General features: G+C 38.8%; 1 protein-coding gene across 8 annotated transcripts in view; it reads right to left on the reverse strand.

Annotated features, from left to right (window-relative positions):
* The window catches only part of nrxn2a (neurexin 2a), a 452,348-nt gene that overhangs the window by 245,246 nt on the left and 182,649 nt on the right, over window positions 1-24,453 (reverse strand). For 5 of the 8 annotated variants that reach the window (XM_056262002.1, XM_056262001.1, XM_056261998.1 and 2 more), the window contains exons 6-10: window positions 19,061-19,362; window positions 13,820-13,864; window positions 9,874-10,035; window positions 4,199-4,625; window positions 2,491-2,874 (exon numbers count right to left, since the gene is read on the reverse strand). In XM_056262002.1, coding sequence (XP_056117977.1) covers window positions 2,491-2,874; window positions 4,199-4,625; window positions 9,874-10,035; window positions 13,820-13,864; window positions 19,061-19,362 — 1,320 coding nt within the window. The remainder of the gene's footprint in view (window positions 1-2,490; window positions 2,875-4,198; window positions 4,626-9,873; window positions 10,036-13,819; window positions 13,865-19,060; window positions 19,363-24,453) is intronic. The other 3 variants (XM_056262003.1, XM_056261999.1, XM_056261997.1) reach the window with 2 other exon arrangements.

Consider the following 24,453-nt stretch of genomic DNA (forward strand, 5'->3'; position numbering starts at 1 on the left):
AGAGTACGAGAAGGACTTTTATTATGAATGATTACTGTATACGCTGCGCTGTTAGGTAGCGTTAGTTTCCGGCACTCCGCTATTGTGTTTACTTTCACTTTCACCAGACGTTTTCTCCGACATTTCCTCAGGTGTTAATTTGCGTGATTGAATGTAAGTTATTCATTTATTCACAGTTATAAGTTGATGTATGTTTGTTACACTGTTGTATTCAAATATTTAGCTAGTGTAACTGAACTTTACATTGTGCATAACATGATAATGCGAGAGTTATATACAGTGATTCACGTGTATATGTTTGCAGCTGTAATCCTATGTGACGTTGGTTTATATATATAAATAACGTGTCAGTAGTGAGTTTATGTTTATGTAACTTAAAGTTATTAGACATACACTGATGTATCTTTGTATTCTGTTTATTCTAGAAAAACCACATTCAATACCTTGTACATATAATCGAAACTCAGTACAGATGGATGATGTCATTGTGTTTGAATATTCAAACCTATAAAGAGTTTAACGGTTCCCTGTCTCCTGTCACGCTTCTTACCGGAGCCCCGTAGTGGATGAGCATTCACCTACCTATATTCAAACCTTACATTCCTCAATAGGCGGAGTGAGCGAAGCTCATTATCATTTAAAGGCATATGCACTGAAACGGCGTGCTGAAAACAGAGCTGTTTTTGACCAGGTAAAATTAGTGTTTTCTTACAATACTAATGAGAATTTTTAATTAAAGTATATTACAAACTTTTCATTTAGACCCTAAAGAATCAAATTAACTTGTATGAAAATGGCATTATATGACCCCTTTAAGTATCCTCAAAAGAACAATCAAATAAAGTCTTAAATGAACGTTACTCTATGTTAATCTAGTAAAAAAAAAAAAAAAGTATCGATTGACAGCACTACTGCTAACATTACTGCATACTACTATGTGTAGTGCTATCCCTAATAAGTCAAAGGTGCAGTGCTTTCTGCAATTGGGTGGTTCATGTTCACACCGTAAACGAACCATACCAGAGTTTGCTTATCATATCGCTTATCATATCGAGACCACCTCTTCAGCTGGGTCTCGGTTCGGTTGTTTGGTCCGCACCCGAGTGCGATTGCTGTATTCACACCTGCCCAAAAGATCCACACCAAGGGGGAAACGAACTTGAGTTTGATTCAATCGAACCAAACAAGGCAGGTGTGAATACACCCTTAGTGTCAGTCCTACATTAAACTACTACCGGTATATAATATTGTATTTATTGTATAATAATGCAATGGGGGAATATTTGTGTCCTGATAATGCCAATTGTCTTATATTTAAAATAACGTTGGCCACTTTTTACTTCTAACATATCTAGTCAGTGACAGAGTGCAAGCATATTTGTCGAAAATAATTTGTATTTTCAGCTTAAGAATCATGAATATTTTTATTCTGGTTTCACTATTGTCCTGTGCATTGGGTTATCAGCACCAAGTTCAAGCCTATTCATTTACACCCATAAATGTAATATCAAATTTAGCATTTTAATCAACAGTACATTTTTGTTAACCTTTTACCATATGTCTTGGAGTGTCGCAATAATATTGCATCGTGAGTTCAATATCGAATCGTGACATAAGGGGATTCGTTACACCCCTACTCCATAAAAATAATAATTTAACATTTGAATTGGTCATATTGTAGTTAAATTATAATTTCAATTAGTAAAAATGTATAAAAAACAATAAACTTCAATTAAATACAAATGAAATGCAATTTTTTTTTTATTATTAGTAGTAGTAGTATTTGTATCATTATTATGCGTTTAATACCCACGGTATTCATAGACAAGTCTTATGCTTAGTCCCAGACTAAAAGAGCTGTTTTAACTGAAAGCAACTTCTTATGTCACTGCCATTATTTTGTCTCAAGATGCACACCAGTAGTTTTTTTCTAATGCATGTTCATAAAATCTACTTAAATGTCCTAATTGAACTAAGGCCAAATCCTGGCTTAATCCAAGCCCTGTCTGTGAAACCAGGCCATAGAGTTACACAAGTAACAAAATCAAGCCATAATAATATCACTCTGTTAATTCACTTGGCCATTTGGTTCGTCACTAGCTAACACTGCTACATGCTAATAATTTCCTTATATTAGTATAACAATGTTATTTGCTACTCATAACTACTAAAATATTGTTTCAAGTGTATGTGCACCGTTGCGGAGTCACAAGAAACATGTCTGTGGTGGACATTGGGTGGTCACATTGTAATTCTTAGTGACAGACAGCAGAGGGCAGGGGAGACTTAGAAATGACACCGCGACAGCAAACAAAGGTCTAGGCAGGTGGGATTTGATGAATAGAGCTGAAGTGCAGCTATATCTCAATATAAAAGTATATGAGTGAAGCACTGAAGCCTTGCACTTCTTTATGAGAATGCTCTCATCGGTGAGAAGTAATCCAATGTTTAATCCTCCCTCCCTACTGCTTTAAGCCCTACTTTTCTCACCCATCTCACAGTTGGCACCCAGATATCCAGTTCCAGTGCAGTCGCAGACATGCCGGTTCCAGCCTTCACGGCAGCGGCCTCCGTGGGCACAGGGCTCCGAGCTGCACCTCCGATGTGTCTCCCTCGTACAGAAGCTGCTGACACCCGGAACGCTCTGAAGCTCCGCCAACCGCCGCAGGTCTTTGCTGCGCCCGTCTACGAAGAGGTCCCGCACGCAACCCACAAAGCCCAGCCTGAGGCGGGCGGTCCACACCTCTGGCGGGAGAGGAAGACCGCCGCTGTCCTCTGGTAGACCCCCCAGATACATTTCACCATCGAGATCGAGGATCTCACTGCCCTCGTTGGTGGAGAAGGGCATGCTACGGCCGTTAACTGAGATGGAGCCTAGGAGACCGGAAAAAAAGATTTAATAAAGATCAGTGCTCATCTGCTTGTAAACCTATACACATCAATGTTTAGAGCCATTTTAGGCCTAATTTAATAATAAGATTGTCAATTGATTTAGAATATATTTTTTTAATTGGTTACTTGATATGTTTATTAAACTGTAAAGTGTCACAAAATCATTTGCTGAATGCTGCCTGCAAGGTTGTGCAAAATTTAGAATTGAATTTACAGTGCCTTTCCTGTGCAATTCAATTCCTCAATTTGAATTGAGGAAGCAAACATTTTTGAATTGGGATGTAAGTGGAAATAAATTAATTGAAATTTAAAGACAAATGTTGGCTTGATAAAGCCTTGTTTAAAAGTTCTGAAAATGTTTGATTGTTTTATGGACAGGGAGAACGATAAAACGATGAATAGAAGGAATGAACAATTGACAGATTGACCGACAGAAACGAAAAACTGAATGAACGGCATACAGAATGACAGACTGAACAATAGAGACAGAACAACAGATAGGACAACAGACAAAATAACATATACTGTAAATAGAACAACAGATATAACGACAAACAGAACAATAAATAGATAGACCGATCAATAGAATGGCAGATAAAGTGACAGAGAAGGACAAACAGAAGGTGAAACAATAGACAGGATATATTAAACGGAACAGTAAATGTATAGAACAACAAAAAGAATGATAGAGCTATAGACGGACGGACGGACGGACGGATGGATGGATGGATAGATAGATCATTAAATTAATCTTCCTGTGGGGTGTGGTGTTCAAATTTACACTCATGAACTGCATAACCCTGGTTACTTGTAGTAGCAGTTAATACATTGTTAAATTGACAACCCTAGTTAATAATTAACTAAAACTAATTTAATTAATGCCGCTACTACTGATCCCTGAAGACTTTCATTATGGTAACTCGTGAAATCAGTGTAGCTGCTGTACAATAGCTGCCACAAAAGGTTTCTTTTTTCTTTTTCATTAATTTAGCATTAGCAATCCATGTTATTCCTTTTTTTCCTGAGCTCAGCTAGTGAAAAGGTCTTCAACCTCTTCCCCCGGGATTTGCAAAATCCCATGCCGGCCCTGCTACTTTAAAACTGTGAAGAGTTGAGCTCTTACAGTAATGAGAGGTAATGAGAGGTAGAAGAAATGGAGTACAGTGATTTAGCAGTTTGTGAAGTATGCATATCAGATGGACCCTAGGCTGGCAGAATGAAAAAGTGCTTTAGTCAAAGGCAGCAGGTTAACAACACCGTTTTAAACAGGAGAATAATGTGTGTGCTGATCTTGCAGTATCCCAACCTTTCCTGCCCTCTCTCTGGAAATCCACGTGGCACCATTCTCCGTCATTGACCTTTTTGTTCCCGACTTTCATCTTGATGCTGCCGGAGCCCATGTCCATGAGCAGGTAGAGGAATCCGTCTAGCAGCTCCATGGCGAAGAAGTCCACCTTTGGCGTGCGATCTTTGGAACCTTGTGGCTGCCCGTGGCTGAACAGCAAGAGGCCGTTGGGCTCGGTGCTTCGGAAGTCAAAGGACACGGAGCCGGTTTTCTTGGTGTTCCAGCGTGGAAGGGTTACGTAAGCGGTTGGCACGTCGAAACTGACAGGGTCTAATGCGGCGACATCCTCGCAGCGGAAGGTCAGGTCGCCGTGGAGGTTGACCTTGGGGTCACGCAATTCAGCCAGGCGGGAGAGCTCCAGTCTGAACTCATTATTGGTGTAGACCACCTGGGATGGGGAGAGAGAGAAAAAAAAAAAAAAAAAGTACTTGAATGCTAACAGGGTGGAATGGAGTAGCACGCTGCCCACTGGTACAAACAAACTGCAGATGATGCATGTACCTCTGGGGCACGGTTTTCAAGTCAGTAAACACAGCAGTCTCTTTAAATACTAAAAGCATGAGTGGATCACATAAACCTAGCGACCCCATCCACAGCGCTCCAGAAAACCCTCGGCTAATCGATATTATTTTTCATTAATATGATGAATCATCCTACGCTAACATTAGCTCTGAGATGCAAAAGCTAAGTGTTTTTCTGAATCGCACGCATAAGCAGTGCATATATTAAGTGATGTCAACTGAGAAATCTTGATCGAGGATATGATGTCTAGCCCACACGTGCCACGGTACAACACAAAGCAAAACCGGTCCGAAAATACCATTCCTACAAACACATGCATTGTGAATGTGTCCCCAGGGGTGGATTTTAGTTTGTTTTTTTTATCTCCGTCACATGTGCTGTCTCTACAGCCAGATGGGCGAATCAGCCCAGCACAGCAAACATGCTTTTCTTTTTTACACCAGGCTCTCTCTCTGTCCGAAGATGATGACTGATGCTTTGTTGCTGGGTGTGAACTTGAGTGTCTCTGAAAATAACACAAGACGGCCATATTTCTTGTCAGCCCCCATGACAGAAAAATAAAATGAGTGGTAGGAGCAAAACAAGAGGTGCCAACTGAGCGCGGGAACATGAAAAATGCAATTATTGGCAGAGACCATAGACAAAAAAAAAAAAAAATCTGAAGGATCTATCAATGAGAACATTTCAAACCATCTCCGACTGCACAGCCTAACCGTATGAATCTTCATGCTTCACTATTACATCTTAATCTTCCTGCTTCACTATAAGCATTCGCTTTGGTCACACTTTAGTTTGGGAAACACATTCACTAGTATTAACTATGACTTTTGACTCAAAAAACTATTAATAGTTAGTAAGGTAGTTGTTGTAGTTGTTATGTTTATGATTAAGAGATGTAGAATATGGTCATGCAGAATAAGGCATTCATATGTGCTTTATAAGCAGGGCCGTCATTAGGGCGGTGCAGCAGGTGCAACCGCACCGGGCCCCGCATTTGACAGTTTATCAAGGGAGTTTATTATCAGCTTGCGGTAATAATAGACAGCTTAATATATTCAACAATATTATTCATCTTACTGCATTGTCACCATTGTATGAAAACTGAACTGAGCTGGACGATGACATCACTGTTTTCTCCAGAGCTGCTGTATAGATAAATTAACTAAATTAATAAATAATGATTTTTACAACCAAAATGAATCAACACTGAACTTAAATTAGCTGGACAAACACACTATTTTCTTCTAGAGCTGCTGTACAGCACTTTGTTGCATTATTTTTCTGTTATTTTCACTGTAAAGCTGCTTTGAAACAATCTGTATTGTAAAAAATCGTTATATAAATCAAGGTGACTTGACAGAGCAGCGCAAGCTCAGAAGTGGTTTACTCTCGATGACACCGTTACTACACAGCGCTGGGAGATCCAGTGAGAAAGCATTTGAATTTGCCGCAGTATTAATAACATCGCTGCAAGATATAGTGAGAAGCATTCAAATTCAGTGCAGAATTCTGTTATAAACCATATCAGATCAAACAGCACTGATGTGGGAACCAGGAGAAATATTGTGCCATGAACAAACAAGTTATAGAAGTCTTTAAGTCCACAAACCACCAACATTCACCATGGATTTAATGTAGCAACGCTAACTGTAACCATGGTATTGTGGCAGAAATAGTTGAATGATTTTTTTTATACATTATTCATCTCAGGGTTCGTACAACCTTTTGATAGTGAAATTCAAGCACTTTTCAAGGGCTTTCAAGTGCTTCACACATTTTCCAGCACTTCAAAGCTATAAATATTATCCAATTTTAATCTTATTTTAAATGTGTTGATTTGTAAACCTAAAAGTTTAAAGATGTAGGAAAACTAACACTTCGTAAAAAACAATTCTTTTATAATTCAATCAGAGCAGTCAGACTGAAACGGATTTCCAGAAATGCAATTTGAATAGGATTTCAACCACATATGGTTATGGCTTGAAACAGATTTGTAAAAATCGCATTATAAGATTTTTTTTGCAGTTCACACTTGCTAATTCTGATCGGATTTCAATCGGATATGCACAAAAATCGGATTTGGACTGACAGTCTGAACGTAGGCTTAGTGGCACCAGTGCTACTGCTCTCAAAAGTTAGTCTGGAGGCCATTTTAAATCTCAATTTTATTTTTTTGTTGATGATAAACATTCAATAAACATAAAAACTGCAAAGATAACGTAGAAATTTAAAACAAATTAAGAAAATTGATTTGTCTTTCCACCATGCTGTAGCAAGGGTCCAACTGTTCATCCCAAATGGATTATCCAGTATCCCTGTAGCTCAAACAGTAGTGCATAGTGCTAGCAGCTCCAATGTCAAAGGTTCACCTGCCAGGGAATGCATGAACTGCAAAAACATATACCTTGAATTCAATGGATGTCAATTTGGATTTAAAAAGAAATCTTGTCAATTTTAAGGAGCGTTACATTTTTAAAAATGAGGGAAAACAAGTTTGCATGCAAAATGTGGGACAGCTAAATGTAGTTTTACTACATTGAACTGAAAATGTATGCTATATATTGACAAACTGATAAAAGACACTGTTAATAAGTTTTAATTGTTGGATACAATTGAGAAGGTCAAGACCTCAAAGATATTTGATTGTTAAAAACTAGCTACTTTTCATGTCAGGTTGATTTTTGTAAATATTTTACCAAATATATAAAATAGTTCTCAACAAAAAGCATGGGATTTGTACCCCATTACAAAGTCACAGGATACCAAAGTGCACAGTACCTTATTTGTATAAAATGCCACCAGTGATTTCAATGGAAGATCAACATATTCAGGTCCTTCTCAAAAAATTAGCATATTGTGATAAAGTTCATTATTTTCCATAATGTAATGATAAAAATTAAACTTTCATATATTTTAGATTTATTGGACACCAACTGAAATATTTCAGGTCTTTTATTGTTTTAATACTGATGATTTTTGCATACAGCTCATGAAAACCCAAAATTCCTGTCTCAAAAAACTAGCATATTTCATCCGACCAATAAAATAAGTGTTTTTAATACAAAAAAAAAGTCAACCTTCAAATAATTATGTTCAGTTATGCACTCAATAGTCAATACTTGGTCGGGAATCCTTTTGCAGAAATGACTGCTTCAATGCGGCGTGGCATGGAGGCAATCAGCCTGTGGCACTGCTGAGGTGTTATTGAGGCCCAGGATGCTTCGATAGCGGCCTTAAGCTCATCCAGAGTGTTGGATCTTGCGCCTCTCAACTTTCTCTTCACAATATCCCACAGATTCTCTATGGGGTTCAGGTCAGGAGAGCTGGCAGGCCAATTGAGCACAGTAATACCATGGTCAGTAAACCATTTACCAGTGGTTTTGCCACTGTGAGCAGGTGCCAGGTCGTGCTGAAAAATGAAATCTTTATCTCCATAAAGCTTTTCAGCAGATGGAAGCATGAAGTGCTCCAAAATCTCCTGATAGCTAGCTGCATTGACCCTGCCCTTGATAAAACACAGTGGACCAACACCAGCAGCTGACATGGCACCCCAGACCATCACTGACTGTGGGTACTTGACACTGGACTTCAGGCATTTTGGCATTTCCTTCTCCCCAGTCTTCCTCCAGACTCTGGCACCTTGATTTCCGAATGACATGCAAAACTGAGCAACAGTCCAGTGCTGCTTCTCTGTAGCCCAGGTCAGGCGCTTCTGCCGCTGTTTCTGGTTCAAAAGTGGCTTGACCTGGGGAATGCGGCACCTGTAGCCCATTTCCTGCACACGCCTGTGCACGGTGGCTCTGGATGTTTCTACTCCAGACTCAGTCCACTGCTTCCGCAGGTCCCCCAAGGTCTGGAATCGGTCCTTCTCCACAATCTTCCTCAGGGTCCGGTCACCTCTTCTCGTTGTGCAGCGTTTTTTGCCACACTTTTTCCTTCCCACTGAGGTGCCTTGATACAGCACTCTGGGAACAGCCTATTTGTTCAGAAATTTCTTTCTGTCTTACCCTCTTGCTTGAGGGTATCAATGATGGCCTTCTGGACAGCAGTCAGTTCGGCAGTCTTACCCATGATTGCGGTTTTGAGTAATGAAACAGGCTGGGAGTTTTTAAAAGCCTCAGGAATCTTTTGCAGGTGTTTAGAGTTAATTAGTTGATTCAGATGATTAGGTTAATAGCTCGTTTAGAGACCCTTTTCAAGATATGCTAATTTTTTGAGACAGGAATTTTAGGTTTTCATGAGCTGTATGCCAAAATCATCAGTATTAAAACAATAAAAGACCTGAAATATTTCAGTTGGTGTGCAATTAATCTAAAATATATGAAAGTTAAATTTTTATCATTACATTATGGAAAATAATGAACTTTATCACAATATGCAATTTTTTTTAGAAGGACCTGTATATTTATTTTCAAAGGCAAGAAAAAAAAAAAAACAATGCTCACCAAACATTACAGCCTAACAAGGACTTGACAAATGACTCGAGAGGGTATATATATACCCTGACAAACTAGCCTAATTAAATGCTACACATGTAGATGCAGTCAACATGGGGGAAAACATGGACATAAAGTACCTGCACAACAAAAGAGCAAATGAAACCGAAAAAGAGATGAGACAAAAACAAGACAAAACAGACTCCCAAAAGCGTAACAACGTTGTAGATGTTTAAGTGTCTCTATCAGAGGCACGATAAGGGAGTGCTCAAGTTCCTGCTGAAGAGGGACACTGATACTAACTGTACGGTTGAGCAGGTAGAGAGTGGTGATTAATAGAGTCCGGGGTCAACGAGACAGAGATGGAGAGTCTGGGACAGTCGAAAGGGGATCCATAGAGGAAATCAATTTTTAATTTGGCTGTCAGGATAGTAAAGCTGGAACTTCAACGGTATAGACATGACATAAATTATGGGACATGCTCGGAGGGGTGCGAATGGACACGAAAGAGAGAGGAGAGAGGAGAAAGGAAAAGGACAGATAAGGAAGAGGTAAAAGAGGACAGAACGCTCGCCAAACAAAGAGAACATTAATGGATCCCGAGAAACCAGGTCCTCCTTGAGAAGGTCTCGACCCAAATTCAATGTAAAGAACAAAATGTTTCAGAAGCGTACTTACATCTTTAAGGCAGCCCATGAAGTTATTGCTCACGGGGGAGCCGGGAAGATCCGCGGTGTTTGGACTGCCGCCCACGTAGAAGAAATCATCTGATCCCAGCATGGTGTAGTCCTCTTGGGTGTAGCCAGTGGTTGTCAGCAGCCCGTCCACCGATATCGTCACCTGTTTGCATAAAAGCCACGGAAGGATAGAAAAGAGAGGGGAAAGAAACGAGAGAGGGGAAAGAAACGAGAGAGGGAACGTGGGAAATCTTTTGATTAAGAAACACCCGCAATCCTTGTTGGCCTCAACAAGTACCTCTACTAAAAAACTGGTCTGTTTCACGTGGGGGTTCCTCTGGTTCTCTATGCATACGTTTGCAAAGGGATCAACCCATTTTTATGTCTGCTATTGCTGCTTTCTGAATGAGAGAATGCTGTCATGTGTGCTGGACTGTGCACTAGTCAGTGTTGGAGAGGAGAGACAGGAAGGGAAGGTGTATGGCGTCAGGAACTAAGAGGAATCACTATATGTTGAGTGGGTTAGCAAGTGATGTTAAGGGTGACTGTGCAGATTAGTATAAAAGGGGGGATTCAGACACAAAAATGGTTGTTAGTATAACAGAGGTTGCATTTATTCATGTTTGTGGTCAGTTCTGATCAACTACAAGATTAACTGCACACATTTTGTAAGAGATGTCTTGAAAAGAAATACTTTGAAGGTGTTTGGGTAGCGATAGCTTTAAGATTGTTAATACACAAGCCATGCATGATGGTTAAGACATCTTAGGCTACAATTTCAGGACTTAATATGGTTAGACTAAAGAGTCGTTTATGATTTCTCTAGAGCAGAATTATATTTACAACATTTGTAAATGTTAATACTAAAGTGTGGAAACACTGGCAGACATCCAAAACAGGTGGTTTTCTTACAGTCTTAATAAAGGCTCAGGGTTGAGGCGTTTCCATGCCGACAGACAGAGAGGATTTCAGATTTCATCTCTAATGTCGTCAAATATTCTGTGAACATTATTATTACTGTGGACAAGTAGGCAAAAGCTGGAAAGAATGCAGCTTGTTTGATGGAAATTATAGATGGTTTGCATTGGCCTGAAATTGAAACCTAGTATTTTGTCTGAACCTTAAGAGATAAGAAGAGAAAAAAAGAGCAGAGAAAGCTAAACATGGAGGGGAAAAAAAAGCCCCACCAAAAAAATAATAATAAAATATATCAATGTACAGCACCACACAACAACAACAGAAAATAGTTACCCACACATGCAGTAGAAGCAAATTATGCAAGTGCATAATGGCATACAAGCTGTGTATTATATAAAAACATGTCGCACATGCTGGATAAAAAGTGCCACGTCATCGGCTACTTAAAGAACTCAATGACAAAAATCACAACAACGAAGTGCATGAGGAAAAAAGATGTACTCTTTTTCCACAGGAAGAGAAGGGTAAAGGGAGGTCAGTCTTTTCTCTGATCCCTAGACAGAGGGTTCATAACAGCTGTATGGCAGCCACAATCATTTTTATCCACTTCTGTCATTTTCCACTTTCAATTCATATAAACAGTGAGTGTTTGTGCTTTAGCAGAACACCTTCATTCGTCTGCCCAAGGTCATTCTTTTTAGATTAAGTGTGAGGCAGCTGGAAATTAGAAAGGACTGTCAATGGCATGTTACATTAGCATTGACACAATGTGAACATCTAAACATAATTGATTTGCAAAATAAAACTGCATAGAATCTTGTCTCAAAGTAATTTATCTCACTCAACATCTATGTAATGTCTATTTTTCAATAGTCAATTTTTTAAATATTTATTAAGTTTAGTAAATATTTGAAATGAAAGGAACTTTTCCTTTTCCTTAACTTTTCCTTGAGATAATATATAGAATATTTACTTGCAAACCAATACGGAAGATTATTCACATCACCATTCATAAATGATAACATTACATTATTCAACACTTCAGTTAAAAGCAATACTCTAAAAATGGTTATATTTATAATGTATTATTCTTTTGTCAAGTGTAAAGCCACTGGAAAACAGTGGATTCTATTAATTGGAGTCAAGACGTTGCTTGGTAACCAAAAGCAACCTAAAGTTATCTACACAATGTGTCAAAACTAAATAGCTCCTATTACAATCAACAAAGCTTCATACTGGAATCGTCTGTCAGCAGCAAAGTTTGAAGAGTAGACTATAATCGTCATCTTGGTTTTATTTTATTTTATATTGGCTAGGGGAAATACAGTATTGTGTTATTAAATGTATAAAATAATTTATAGACATTTTTATAAGTCATACCACCTAGCACACTAATGATCTTTACCATTTTAATGCTATATAAAATAAATCTAAGTAAATGTTCAGTAGTTGCATCTACAGTTCAAATAAAAGCCTTCATTGCCCTTCTCTCCTGTTATTCTTGATTAACTTGGCAGATATGAATACAATGTTTGAGAGGACTGCATTTTAAGAGACGTTTCTACGCAAAAACACGCTTATTAAATGCTACATCATACAGTGCACCGTAAACTCTGTATGAAATGCCGCAACATTTAATAAAAGCAAACATCAAAGGGGGAGAATGAGGGAAAATGGAGCAGGTGGACAGAAACGCTGCACAAGAGCTCCAGTCAAAGGTTTGTTTTTGATTGGGGTTTTTTTTATATGAGAAATTACGAAATGCTTTGAAAGAGCACCCACTGCCCTTTTACTTTGACTGACACTAGAGGTCTGCTACCCGACCCGAGCCCGACGGGTCCCGAAAAATGTGCGGGTTTCGGGTCGGGTTCGGGTTAATGTTAATGAACAGCCTCGGGTTCGGGTCGGGTTCGGGTTTAACTAAGAAAAACTAAATAGGCTATATATAGTTTGCGTGCCGTGTGCTTTGCCTGCTTGCTGTGTTGTGGTGACCGGCACGCGAGAGAGAGAAAGTATAGGCTACGTGCGCAGATGTGCAATATGTGCGCGATTTTCTCTCTCTCAAATATAATGATATATAAATATAATTTTTTTAATTATTTGTTTTATTTTATCATATCATTTATATCACAAAACTGTTTTGCGCATGTGCTACCGCTCTCGCGCCCTATTTCAGTAACAATACAGACAGCCGACGACAACAAGCAAACCATGAGTCTGATAAAGCAAAAAATTACTTGGTAAGTTTTTTCTCTTACTGCTGTGCTGCCTGCTGATAGGGCCGCTGCGCCTACATGTATTTGTTTAATATGTCAGTCAAGCAATCATTAAATACAACATAGCATATTGCAAAAATGGTATTGCTGTGAGAAACAGAATGGACCTCGGGTTCGGGTCGGGTTCGGGCTTAATATGTAAATGTAATTGTCGGGTCGGGTCGGGTCGGGTTAAATGATCGCGGGTACGGGCCGGGTTCGGGCTTCAGTTTAAAGCCCGTGCAGACCTCTAACTGACACTGGGCAGTTTTTATTTTATATTGACATATAATTTAATTTATGTAACTGCAAAGTTTGTCTGTTCATTACCTAAAATACCTGATCTGCTAAGTATTATTCCAAGGAGATGGTCTTTGGAGCAATATTTTAGCATTTACATTAAGCATAAAAATATGTCTTTGTCAGTAAATATTCTGTCTGAGAAAACAAACCCAGTGGCTCAGACTGAAGTCTTCCGCCTGCAGCAGCTTACAGCATCGTTTATGCCCACCGTAGAGAGCCAAATAGGATGCTTTATTAATGGTAGAACTCGTACAACAAAAAGCATTTTAATAAGGATATGGGTGAGGAGGATTGTGAGTGGTATATAAAAAAAACAATGTACATAAATTGCAAAAAAATGAACTTTTGCATGGCACCTGGGGATTGATGCCATTTTTAAACTTTTCTTTAGTCGTTTCTGCACAGTAAAAGCAAAAAGAGATAAAAAGAAAGGGCCAAACCAAACTAGACAAATTAGAATGTGATATCTACCATATAATGCAGTTTGTTTACCGTAGGGAGTCCAACCCCTGCGCGCTTCAAAAAAAGAAAAAAACAAGGGAGGGAGAGTAAAATTACATACCATAAACTCCACAGAAGCTTTAAAACGATTGAAAAATTATTTACTAGCAATTTTAAAGCAAGTTTAACCATACCACAAAAATGACACTAATTTCTCCGCCCTCCATTAGAATATATCTTCCCAGGAAGAATGAGAAAAAAAAAAAAAATCTGTTATTATAGATCCAATTTCTTTGGACACTGTCAACGGCAAACAGATGGCTCACATTCCATGGAGGTTTTCATGTTAGTATTTGAAGGGGTAAAGGCAGAAGATAAACAATGACAAATCCACTTAGAGGCTTCAGTGTTAGTAAAAAAGAGAGAGATCAACTAATCTGTCAAACAGGATGGTTTAGGGAGGGTTTTGAAGGAGGGATCTTGCAGAGGCAGCAGCGTTAGAGTAAAGAATGACAGCAGCAGTAGCGACTCACTCGTTATTTAAGGTAAATGAATGACAAAAACAAAAATGTCAACACCCGGTATGCGCTCGTTTATGCCTGCTCGGTACTTCAATAATTTGTCGTGGCAGAGCAAAAATACAGCTCATTTGTTAACAGATGCAAGGTGCACCCTCGGCTCTGTAAGCAACACTTGAGCTAAAGGTTACAGCAGTCAAATGGAGAAATAATCAGCAGCGGCGGCAGAAGCGAGCAGGCACAGTGTGGGTCTATACAATGCGCCCTATCATATAATCATATTTTAGCAATAAAGGATTGAAAACAATCAGGATAATGACACTGAAAAAAACAGCCTCGGCTATGAACGCCGCCTTTAAGGCCGTGGTAGAGGGACCCCTTTACTCTTAGGTTAAATGATTAATAATAAACATCCCCACTTCTCCACAAGATGGAAAGCTTGCTGAATGAGAACAGATTTTTTTTTTTTTTGCTGGCGTAATTGCAGCATATTCACCATCATGGATTTAAATCACAGGCAAAACAGAGCGGTGCAGTCAGGACTTGAATGGAGTCTAATCAAAACACTCCTCTTCAACAGGGACTCGCACATACACACATCCGTAGTTAGTAACAACTGGAAGGTAATTATCACCACCGTCTATGTCTGGAAGAGCATGTGGCTTTATGGTACTTCAATCCTGCAGTGAAGAAGATTCCTGGAAGCCCTCCAAGTGTCCGACAACAGAAATATTTTGCACTCAATAAATCACTGAAATTAACTCATTTCAGTGCTTATGAAATGTAAAACATACATCTATTTTTACAATCAGGGTTACATATTACCTTAGTTAAATCTCTGACGGCTATCAATGTAAGGTGGACAAGCTCCAAAACAACTGCCCGGTCCACTGAAGCACCCGTGAGACTATCCGATTCCAATTAAATCAGGGCTTTGTGCAGTTCGTCTCAGGGTAAATTCCATTCAAAAGTGAGCATTAATTTGCCGTTCTGACTCCAGAGCATTTGGAGCGAGTACTCTGACGGGTGTAGGGCAAAACTCTCACGCGTGCCCATTTGGGACAACCCACACAAAGTCATACGTCACTTTGACTTTATTTTGAGTCTGAATGTTATCTGGATAATTTGCTTGGGAAACTTAACCTGTTTAGACTGTGGTAGAGAAAAAAAAAGACACAAACACAATGAAGCTGTAAAAGAGTGAGTAAATGAGTTTTCCTGTTGTGACATTTAAATGTCCCTGAATTCCTAGGTAGTCCCATTTAGTCACTTGCTAGCTTTTCCAAGACATGTAAAAGCTTTAAAAACATAATAAGTGGGGTCTTAACAGATGTATTTTTTGTATTTTATGAGTAAATGTGAAAACCTTATTTGAGGCATTTAACAACAACAAAATAAAAATAAATAATAATACATTCAAAAATAACACTGACTTTGGGAATATGGAACCAGAAGTGCAAAAATGCTAACTCGTTCCCTGGATTAGTGCAGCACACTATTGTCTCTTCTTTTGGCATTTGGTAAAAACAAATGAGCAATATTATAAACATTTCTAAATATATAGGGGACATATTACATTACGTTTAAGCAACAGACATAAAGTGCCCCTATTATTGTTTTTCAAATATTTCCTTTCATGCACTGTGTAATATAGCTGTTTGTGAATGTAAACGTTCTGCAATGTTGTAAAGTCGAAAGTGCACGATAAATAAAGTTATTGTCTCCCAAAAGAAAGAATCGACTCTGAACCGCCTAAACGAGTCATCTGTAATTTGAATCCCACTGTGTTACGGTTCTGCGTCACTAGATAAGACATTTGCATTATGCCCGCCTATGTTGTACGTTGTCTGCCCGCGAACAACTTGTCCCGTCCTCAAACACGTCATTTTACTGACGACTACTTCTCAAATCTCGGAGTTCAATGTGGGATTCATAAAAGCTTACTCTTGAAAGATTGGTCAGTATCCAGTTTATTTGGACCAACTTGCTCCTCAGAATCACAACCTGCAAGTAGGGGTGTGCCGGTTTCAGAATTGGTGATGACGGTTATGACGTGAGTCAAATGTGACGGTTCATAACATAACCGTCGTCGGGGGGGGGGGGGGGGTTGAATAACTGTTCGTCTGTTATAGGACAACTTAGTTTGAATAAACAAGCAGACACTGATTAGCTACTGGCTCTACGTTTATTTAACATGAACAGCAAGACAACTAGAAGTGAATGCGCTTTCCATTAAATGTATCACACAGTAAACAAATCCTTAACTAACAAAACAAACAAACGTTGCAATGAACGCGATTTTTTTTTTTAATAAGTCACACACAGTAACAAAACCTTAACGAAAAAACTTTGGAATGAACTTTGCAATTTAGACGCGCAAACTGCGTGCCGGTGCGGTGAGACGTGCATGCTCGGGCAGATTCGGCTTGAAGTCTATGATTCGGACGCGGCGCCGCGCGCACTGTTACAAAAAAAAGCCGTGCACACAGCCCATAGATATAAACACACAGCCAAGCCAAATGGGGTCTTGCCGGTCTTGCGCACCGAACGCGTCATTTTTGCCGCGCGCACCTTCGCGATCGTGCGGACGCGTCGAGTATAAACAAGGCTTTACTCCGTGTCAGCGCGCGCTCTGATCGGTAAAGGTGCACAGACCTCTCCCGAATCATCTCCAGCAGTAGCAGCCTCCGTTTCCCTCTTAAGCTGATATTAGTATTTAAACATTCTCTATGATAAAAATTTTTTTGTAAAAAATATTTTAATAGCACGGTTCTGGTGGTTATAGAGTTCTAATGACGGTGTTCAACTATATCCGTCGGTCTCACGGTTATATAATAACCGTCACACCCCTACCTGCAAGTATGACTAATAACGGTTTCACACCGCGAGCGTGAGCGGCACTTGAGCAGCGCAACTAACTTACATTGTCACTGCAGCTGCAGACGCGCGAGAGGATTCACACTGGAAGCGTTTGTAGTACAGTGTCACAGCAGCGGCTCCAAAGCTACATATATAAGCGAGCAATTCTTTACAAAGACAACTATAGATTTGTTTTTAGAAGTTGGTCATTTATAACATTGATAGTCTTGAAAGTTTGTTATGGGGAGGTGTACAACATTCGCATATAAATGTTAAACAACCCAGAAAATGGCTCCAATCTATTAGTTTCAGTCATAATTTCGATATGTTTACAAGACTGCAAACTCCGCGGATAAAAAACAAAACACACAAATAAACCACACACTTGGGTTTGATTTGGGTTGTGCTAGCCTATGTAGCTGTCTGTGTGTTACATAAACTAAAAGAACGTTTATATATAATATTTTCTGGCTAGTTTACTTTAGTTTTTTTAATATAATTCACAACTTTCACCCAAACTGAATAATTAAAAACAAGTTTTTACCGGGTAGCCTAAATCTTCTATAAATATTTTTGAGTCTGTATTTTCTTTTATTTACCTACTCAAGTTCTTGTTAAAACTCACTAGACATGCTTATTATGTGCATTTTGGGCACTTTTTGTGTGAAATCATATTTATTTTTGTCCAACAAAAGTGTGCTTTCACTTTAATTTAGCGTGAGCAGTGCAGCAAAAACAGATTCGATGCTGAAACCCGCGCTTCACTGCTGCTCACGCACCGCTCCTGCTCGACGCTCACGCGCTGCTCCTGCTCCCGGTGTGAATGCACTCATTGATTAACATGCACGCCGAAAAAAATACGCGCCGCTCACGCATGCGGTGTGAAACGGCCATTAGATACACGCCATCGTGTACACATAAATCTCGGACCCATCGTCGTCTTCCTCGTCTAATTTCTGTCGCTCTGCATACGTCATCTGGTATAATTGAAATGATTGGCTATGAGCTTCGTACAGGCGCATTTGATAGACATTCTTAGCACCCAATAAACGGCTCTGGGCATTCGTAAACCACGCCTCAAATACGAGAAAATGAACTTGGGTCTGACGTTAGCCAGGCTAAATCAGAGCAGAGCAGGCTCACGGAAATGAGGGATTTAGAGAGACTGATTCATCCGACGAGTCGTATGAGAATCATTGAAAAATGTGGTGATGTGCAATGTATATTACGAGAAAATTAAGGTGTGTTTTATTACCCTTTGATTCATGTAAACCTGCTGTAGAAGACCTCCAAAACAAAATTAGGAACACTTTAAAATAGCATTATAGGGGCACCTTAATAAAAGAAATTACTTTCATGAAGTTCCTTTTGCTAACAGCCTTTCCTAAAAGAATTTGGTTGCTCACTTTTGTTTGGAACGGCCCACAACTAGTGCAAAGACCTCCTACAGTGCGCAAAAATGCAGTCTGGAATTCACCTTTTATAACAAACAACACACTCTTGTGATCTTGGTATCACAGTATTTGAGCCTAAAATCAAATGTGGAACAACGGTTATTTCAGAAAAGCACATTTTATAACTGTTTAGATTGACTTTAGATTTTTCACACTAACACACAAAATTATCTGATGGATATCACTGAAATGGCTGTCCTGAGAATCACATTTGCCTTATTGAACATTAAAAAAAAGAAAATCTGCTTGTGACCTCCATGTGTTGACTCTTATTATTATAGCTAACGGAAATCGCTAAAAACGGTTTTAAAGACTTAATATTGCATTTGTACATATACTCTACACAATAACACAAGTTAACTAAATAACGATTAGCAAAAATATCGGTAAGATCAAATGAAGCACCCAGCGGAGCCACGATGCGCAAAGGTGAACGTTACCTGACGCAGGTTGCGGGACACACGGACAGCATGCCAGGCATTGTCGTTGAACTTGCCGTCGGACGGCTCCACCAGAGCCTCGAAGGCGCCGGAGCCCAGGTTGATGACCAGGCACACAGCACCGCTTTTCAGAGACAGGTTGACGTAGTCGGCGGACTTTCCGGTGTGGAGCAGGAGGCCGTTCCGCTGCAGCGTTCGGAAGGACAGGGTGATTTCATCGGTGCTGCTCTGGATGGGCTTTTGGGACAGGTCGTAGCTGAAGAACTCATTACCCTTGAATGTGGCCACTGACTCCACTTGGCCTTGTTGAAGGGAGATAGAAAAAGGCAAGGGAAGGTCATTAGAGCTGGGATGGATGTGGACAAAGGGTATGTGAAATGATTCCTCTTTATGTTCTCTGTTTTTTATAGACTCTCGAAAATCCAACCAAACAATTGTGGATGAACAAGTGGAAACAAAGAATTAATGAAATGGCAGAAAGGTTCAGGCAGGACTTGAGCCTTGATGTGATTTTTACTAATGAGAGGTTTAAGGCTACTGGCTCAAATGAAGCATAAACGAACCAGAAATTAACAGTACAAGACAGCTGCAAGCATGAATCATTGTACATCCCTGTGACATGAGAAAATCTCCCTGGATTAGAGTGCATGCTTTCTTATTCGTGCTTCATGTAGACGTGAACCACAGAGGTGAGTGATGTCACACATGTAAATCAGCGTAATCTCCCCGAGCGCCGTGCGCATCAGCTAATCGTGAAGGTCATTTATACATGTAAAGCTTTCCGTCCTGAAATTAAACTGCCAGAGCGCAATTAAACGAGCTGAAAACGGGCTGTCAGGAATAATCTGAAACAAAACACAGCCGCACTTTTGAATAAAGGTTTGATTTGCGAACGCCACTGTGAGATGTGAAACATTTGATGAACGAGGTAGAGTTTCGAAATACAGTCATTAAGAAAAAAGGCGACTGAGGAGGAAGCTTGTCAAAATATCTCATCCTCGTTATTTTAGGTTATTAAAAACCAGCACAATCACAGACAGCCTGTTAGTTTTTTACTCTTTTTTTCTGGCCTTATGTGCAGCCTACACCACCTGTTATTCTACTGGGATGTGCAATGCTGCATATTTTCAAACTCGAATAGTTGGTGGACTTGCCTGCATAACGTAAGGGGAAGCCCCGTAAATTAGCCTAGTTTTGGGATAACCTGACCCCAATTGGACAAGTTTCTTAAGGCAGAGTGTTTACATAAGACTTGTTCAAAACAGCTAAACTGAGCGCAGTGGAAAATACAGAAATCTCCAGCAGTGTTAATAACACCAATGAAATCACAGTTAAATCATGGTGATAATTAAACTTTTTTTTTTTTTTTATATTCCAGTCATGGACTGATCGACTTGAGATAAACAGTGCTGAACATCAGCAAAGCGTTTTCATAACAGGTTAATTTACTCACCCAAACATGTAATTTACTGTATACTGCATGATGATTATTGATTAGATAAATACACAACATACACTTCCTTCAAAAGTTTGTGGTCAATAAGATTTTTTTTGAAAGAAGCTCACCAAGGCTGAATTCATATGATCAAAAACACAGAAAAAATAGCAATATTGTGAAACATTATGAACATTTTAAATAACCGTTTTCTATTTTAATATATTTAAAAAAAGTAATTTATTCCTGTAATAGTAAAGCTGAATTTTCATCATCATTACTCCAGTCTTCAGTGTCAGACGATCCTTCAGAAATCATTGTAATATGCTGATTTGCTGCTCAAGAAAAAAATTATTCTTATGTCAAAGTTGAAACATCGGCTGCTTAATACTTTTGCAAAAAAACAAAAACTTTTTTCAGGATTCTTGGATTAATAAAAAGTTCAAAAGAACAGTATTTATTTGAAAGAAATGAATTTATAATTTTAACATTATATGTCTTTACTGTCACTTTTGATCAATTGAATGCATCCTAGCTGAATAATAGTACTGACTTAAATGAACTAAGTTACGTGCTAGTGAGAATGTTTAAGTCACATTGTGAATATAAATATAACTCTTTATACATAAATGTTTGAATATTTGGTTTCAATTTGGACTTGTCAACTCAAATGTTATTTTTCACAAACTAAAATCAAGTGCTTTTTTAGTATTGTATAATTGACTAAAATGAATGAATATAAATTGACAAAACACTGACATTTTTATCATTCTAACTTTTAACAACATTTATTCAAACTGTGCGACAAGTAATGTACAGGACCACTAGCATAGCATAGCACACTAGCTTAGCTTATAAACACATACCCACATAAATTCTTATGGCTTTTGATCAGCCATCGCAAAACACAACCCCCTGGGGTCCTAGGCAGACTCGATTCAACCAAACTGGGAGGACCAAACTGTTTATGACACTGGATGTAGTCATTTTTCATTTAATTGCTACACGTCTACAAAATCTATCAAGTCTATCCACTGACGCATCCCAGACAATCATGTTTTACACCACCAGTATTGCAATATTCGTCCTTCAGATATGCATATAACCTGCGCAGCTGCTAAAAATAGTATGAAATATTCCATTCCAGGTTTAACCACCAGAGCATAACATTAATTTGAAGACTTGTGATATTTCATCAAGCAAGAAGGCTCAGACCATCAGTTAGGAAAGAAACGATTGGGCACGAATCAACCAACCAGACATCTTCACCATGGATATGTGACCTTGCAAAATTACAGCGGCAGAATCTTATAGTGCCACTTGGTTCAGTGGAGAATAAACAGCCAGAGCGTGTTCCACAACAAGCGGACCTACCACGTAGCGAGGAACTCTTTAAGCTATGACAGAAACAAAGCCCCTGCTGAGCTGTGTGTGTGCTTAAGGTTTTTTTTTTTCTCTTCAATTTCTCACTGACTACAGAGTGACGCAAAGAGAATATGACCCACAAAGCGCAGGGCTGTGACTAAGTATAAGGTAATGTTTCTAACAATAAACCGACGTGACATGATGGGACTCGACAATATCAGAGAAGCTTTAATTTTTTCAAAAGTGCAGTCTGAAAGTGCCTCAGATGTTACTGCTGCCGAAGCAAATGTTCTCAGATAGTAACAACACTTCTGACAAATTAATTGTGACTCAAATATATTCGCTTTGTTTGCATTAAAGGTGCAGTTAGCAACTTCTTTTGTGGAATTTAAAAATACACACCACAGTCAGATTTCTTCCTTTGCCAAACAGAAGACTTTGAGATGATTTCTGCCTGTCAATCTTTTCACACATTTACAGGGAAGCCCATTCTGTATATGGGCAGCAGAAAGCTGAGAGTGTGACAAGTGGATCATTCAAGTTCAGACGGAAAATTCAGGTTCATAAGCAGTTAACAGTTGTTAGTTTGTCAAGCAGGAATTATATTTTGATCCCACTTGCTTTGACAACTTTGGGATGATATTTACAATTGTATCTTTGTAGGGTGGAGAACGGAATGGAATAGAATAGTTTTTCATATGTTCTCTCAAAAACAACATGAACTGCATACAACATACATTGAACATCCATAGTGATGCATTCAATAACTTATTGTGACTTGATTTTTATCAAGAACTTGGTTTTCATATTATATCATTGGACACATGAACTACATCACTACAAAATCATTGCAGAAGCAGAGAATGTTATTACATTTTGATGAAATATTATGAATAACATGCAATGATGGATCCTGCACAACACTAGGGATATTTATTAAATGGGTCCTATTATACTTTTTCACGATTCTCTTGTTTAATAACATTCTGAAGTCTGAATCAGATTTGAATTGGTTTGAAATTGAGGCCATCCTTAATATTTACATCTGAGCAGATGAAACTCGCAGTTATGGTAAGGGGTGTAAAATGTACCGAACACGCAGTGCCAATCACAGTCAGCACGTTCGAGCCAGACTGGGGAGAGAGGTGCTGTAATAATGTAAAATATGTGGAAAATAATTTGTTTGTTGAACAATCAAGCATAAAAGCATATTTTAGTACACCCCAAAAACAAAATCAAGACTTCATAAAAGGGCATAATAAGACCCCTTTAAGAAAGTGAAGAGGGTAAGTTTTGATTTCAGGTTGTCTTTAGGTGAGGCGAGGATGATTTGTCTCATGATGGTGTGTAATGTTTGTAGTGAGTGATTATAAAGTTTTTCAAAAATGACCAAGGAGTAGTTTCAAGATTGTGTTGGAACATAAATAACAGTTCATTAATAAGGTTTTTTTTTATTTTACTACTGGCCTGGTGGTTTATTTTACTACTGGCCTAGTTGTGTATAAAGACCTTACTCAATGAACCGTTATGTTTTTATTACCTTATAATGAGACATTTATATCTACATAACCGCGGGCACCCCCTTCTATGAAGGTCGACATATTGTGACGTCATGTTTCTACCGTAGCCGACAGCGAACAAACAGCGCTACAGAGCGCGTTTCGTCACTACCTTGAAAGAGAAGCCGCAGAAAGCTAGAAGCTAGTCATAAACACCGTGAGTAGTGACTTTTCCCTTGTCAGTGGTGTAAAATATGTAGTTGGATTGTTTCATGTAACTTAGTTCTTCTCCCTCACTGTGTTATGGCTTTGACAATCAGTTGATTACTATTGACCGTAAAACAGTAACGTTACAGGAGTCACCAACCCGTCGATCTTGGAAGCATTTTAAGTCGATCGCGAAGAGTTTTCAAAACCAGAGGGAAAAAAACAATATTTGTATTCATTATTATTTGGTGTCTAGGGGATGCAGAGGCGTGCGCGCTGTTACAATCACGTCATTTTTGCCCCGCGCACCTTTGCGCTCATGCGGACGCATCGAGTATACATGAATATCAGTCACGTGACCTCTTACGTCAACCACTCTTTTTCCAGTTGGCTGCCGCCATCTTGAGTACCTACCGAATACTGTCTATGGTACTGACAAGCCTATTATCTTAAGTCTTGTTAGAAAACAAACAACAAAATAACTATTCTTGACTAATAAACATTATTTGACTTCTTTTTTTCTTAATTATTGTATGGAATAGAATAGCTCCTGCAGCAGGTGCATTAGCACAACAGGTAGCATAAAGCTACATGACACAATTTAATTGATTAATATTACACTTTTACTTAAAACTCACTTTAAAACTCCATCGAGTATTTGTATCATATTCCGGTCGCGGCTTAAATTGGTTTCAAGTCAAACTATTTTTTTTAAATATGTTATATTTAGCATTGTATAAGAAGCTATGGGCTATCCTTACCTAGCATGCATACTGTAAACATTCTTTTTTCATATGAATACCCCAATCGCAGGAAAATCACACACAAATCACATATACTTCAAATCGTGCATTTATTAGCTTCTTGTTTCAGGTGAAGATATGTTA

Source organism: Rhinichthys klamathensis, unplaced genomic scaffold (genome assembly GCF_029890125.1).
Source record: "Rhinichthys klamathensis goyatoka isolate OS25496 unplaced genomic scaffold, OSU_Roscu_1.1 h1tg000191l_1, whole genome shotgun sequence".
NCBI lineage: Eukaryota > Metazoa > Chordata > Actinopteri > Cypriniformes > Leuciscidae > Rhinichthys > Rhinichthys klamathensis.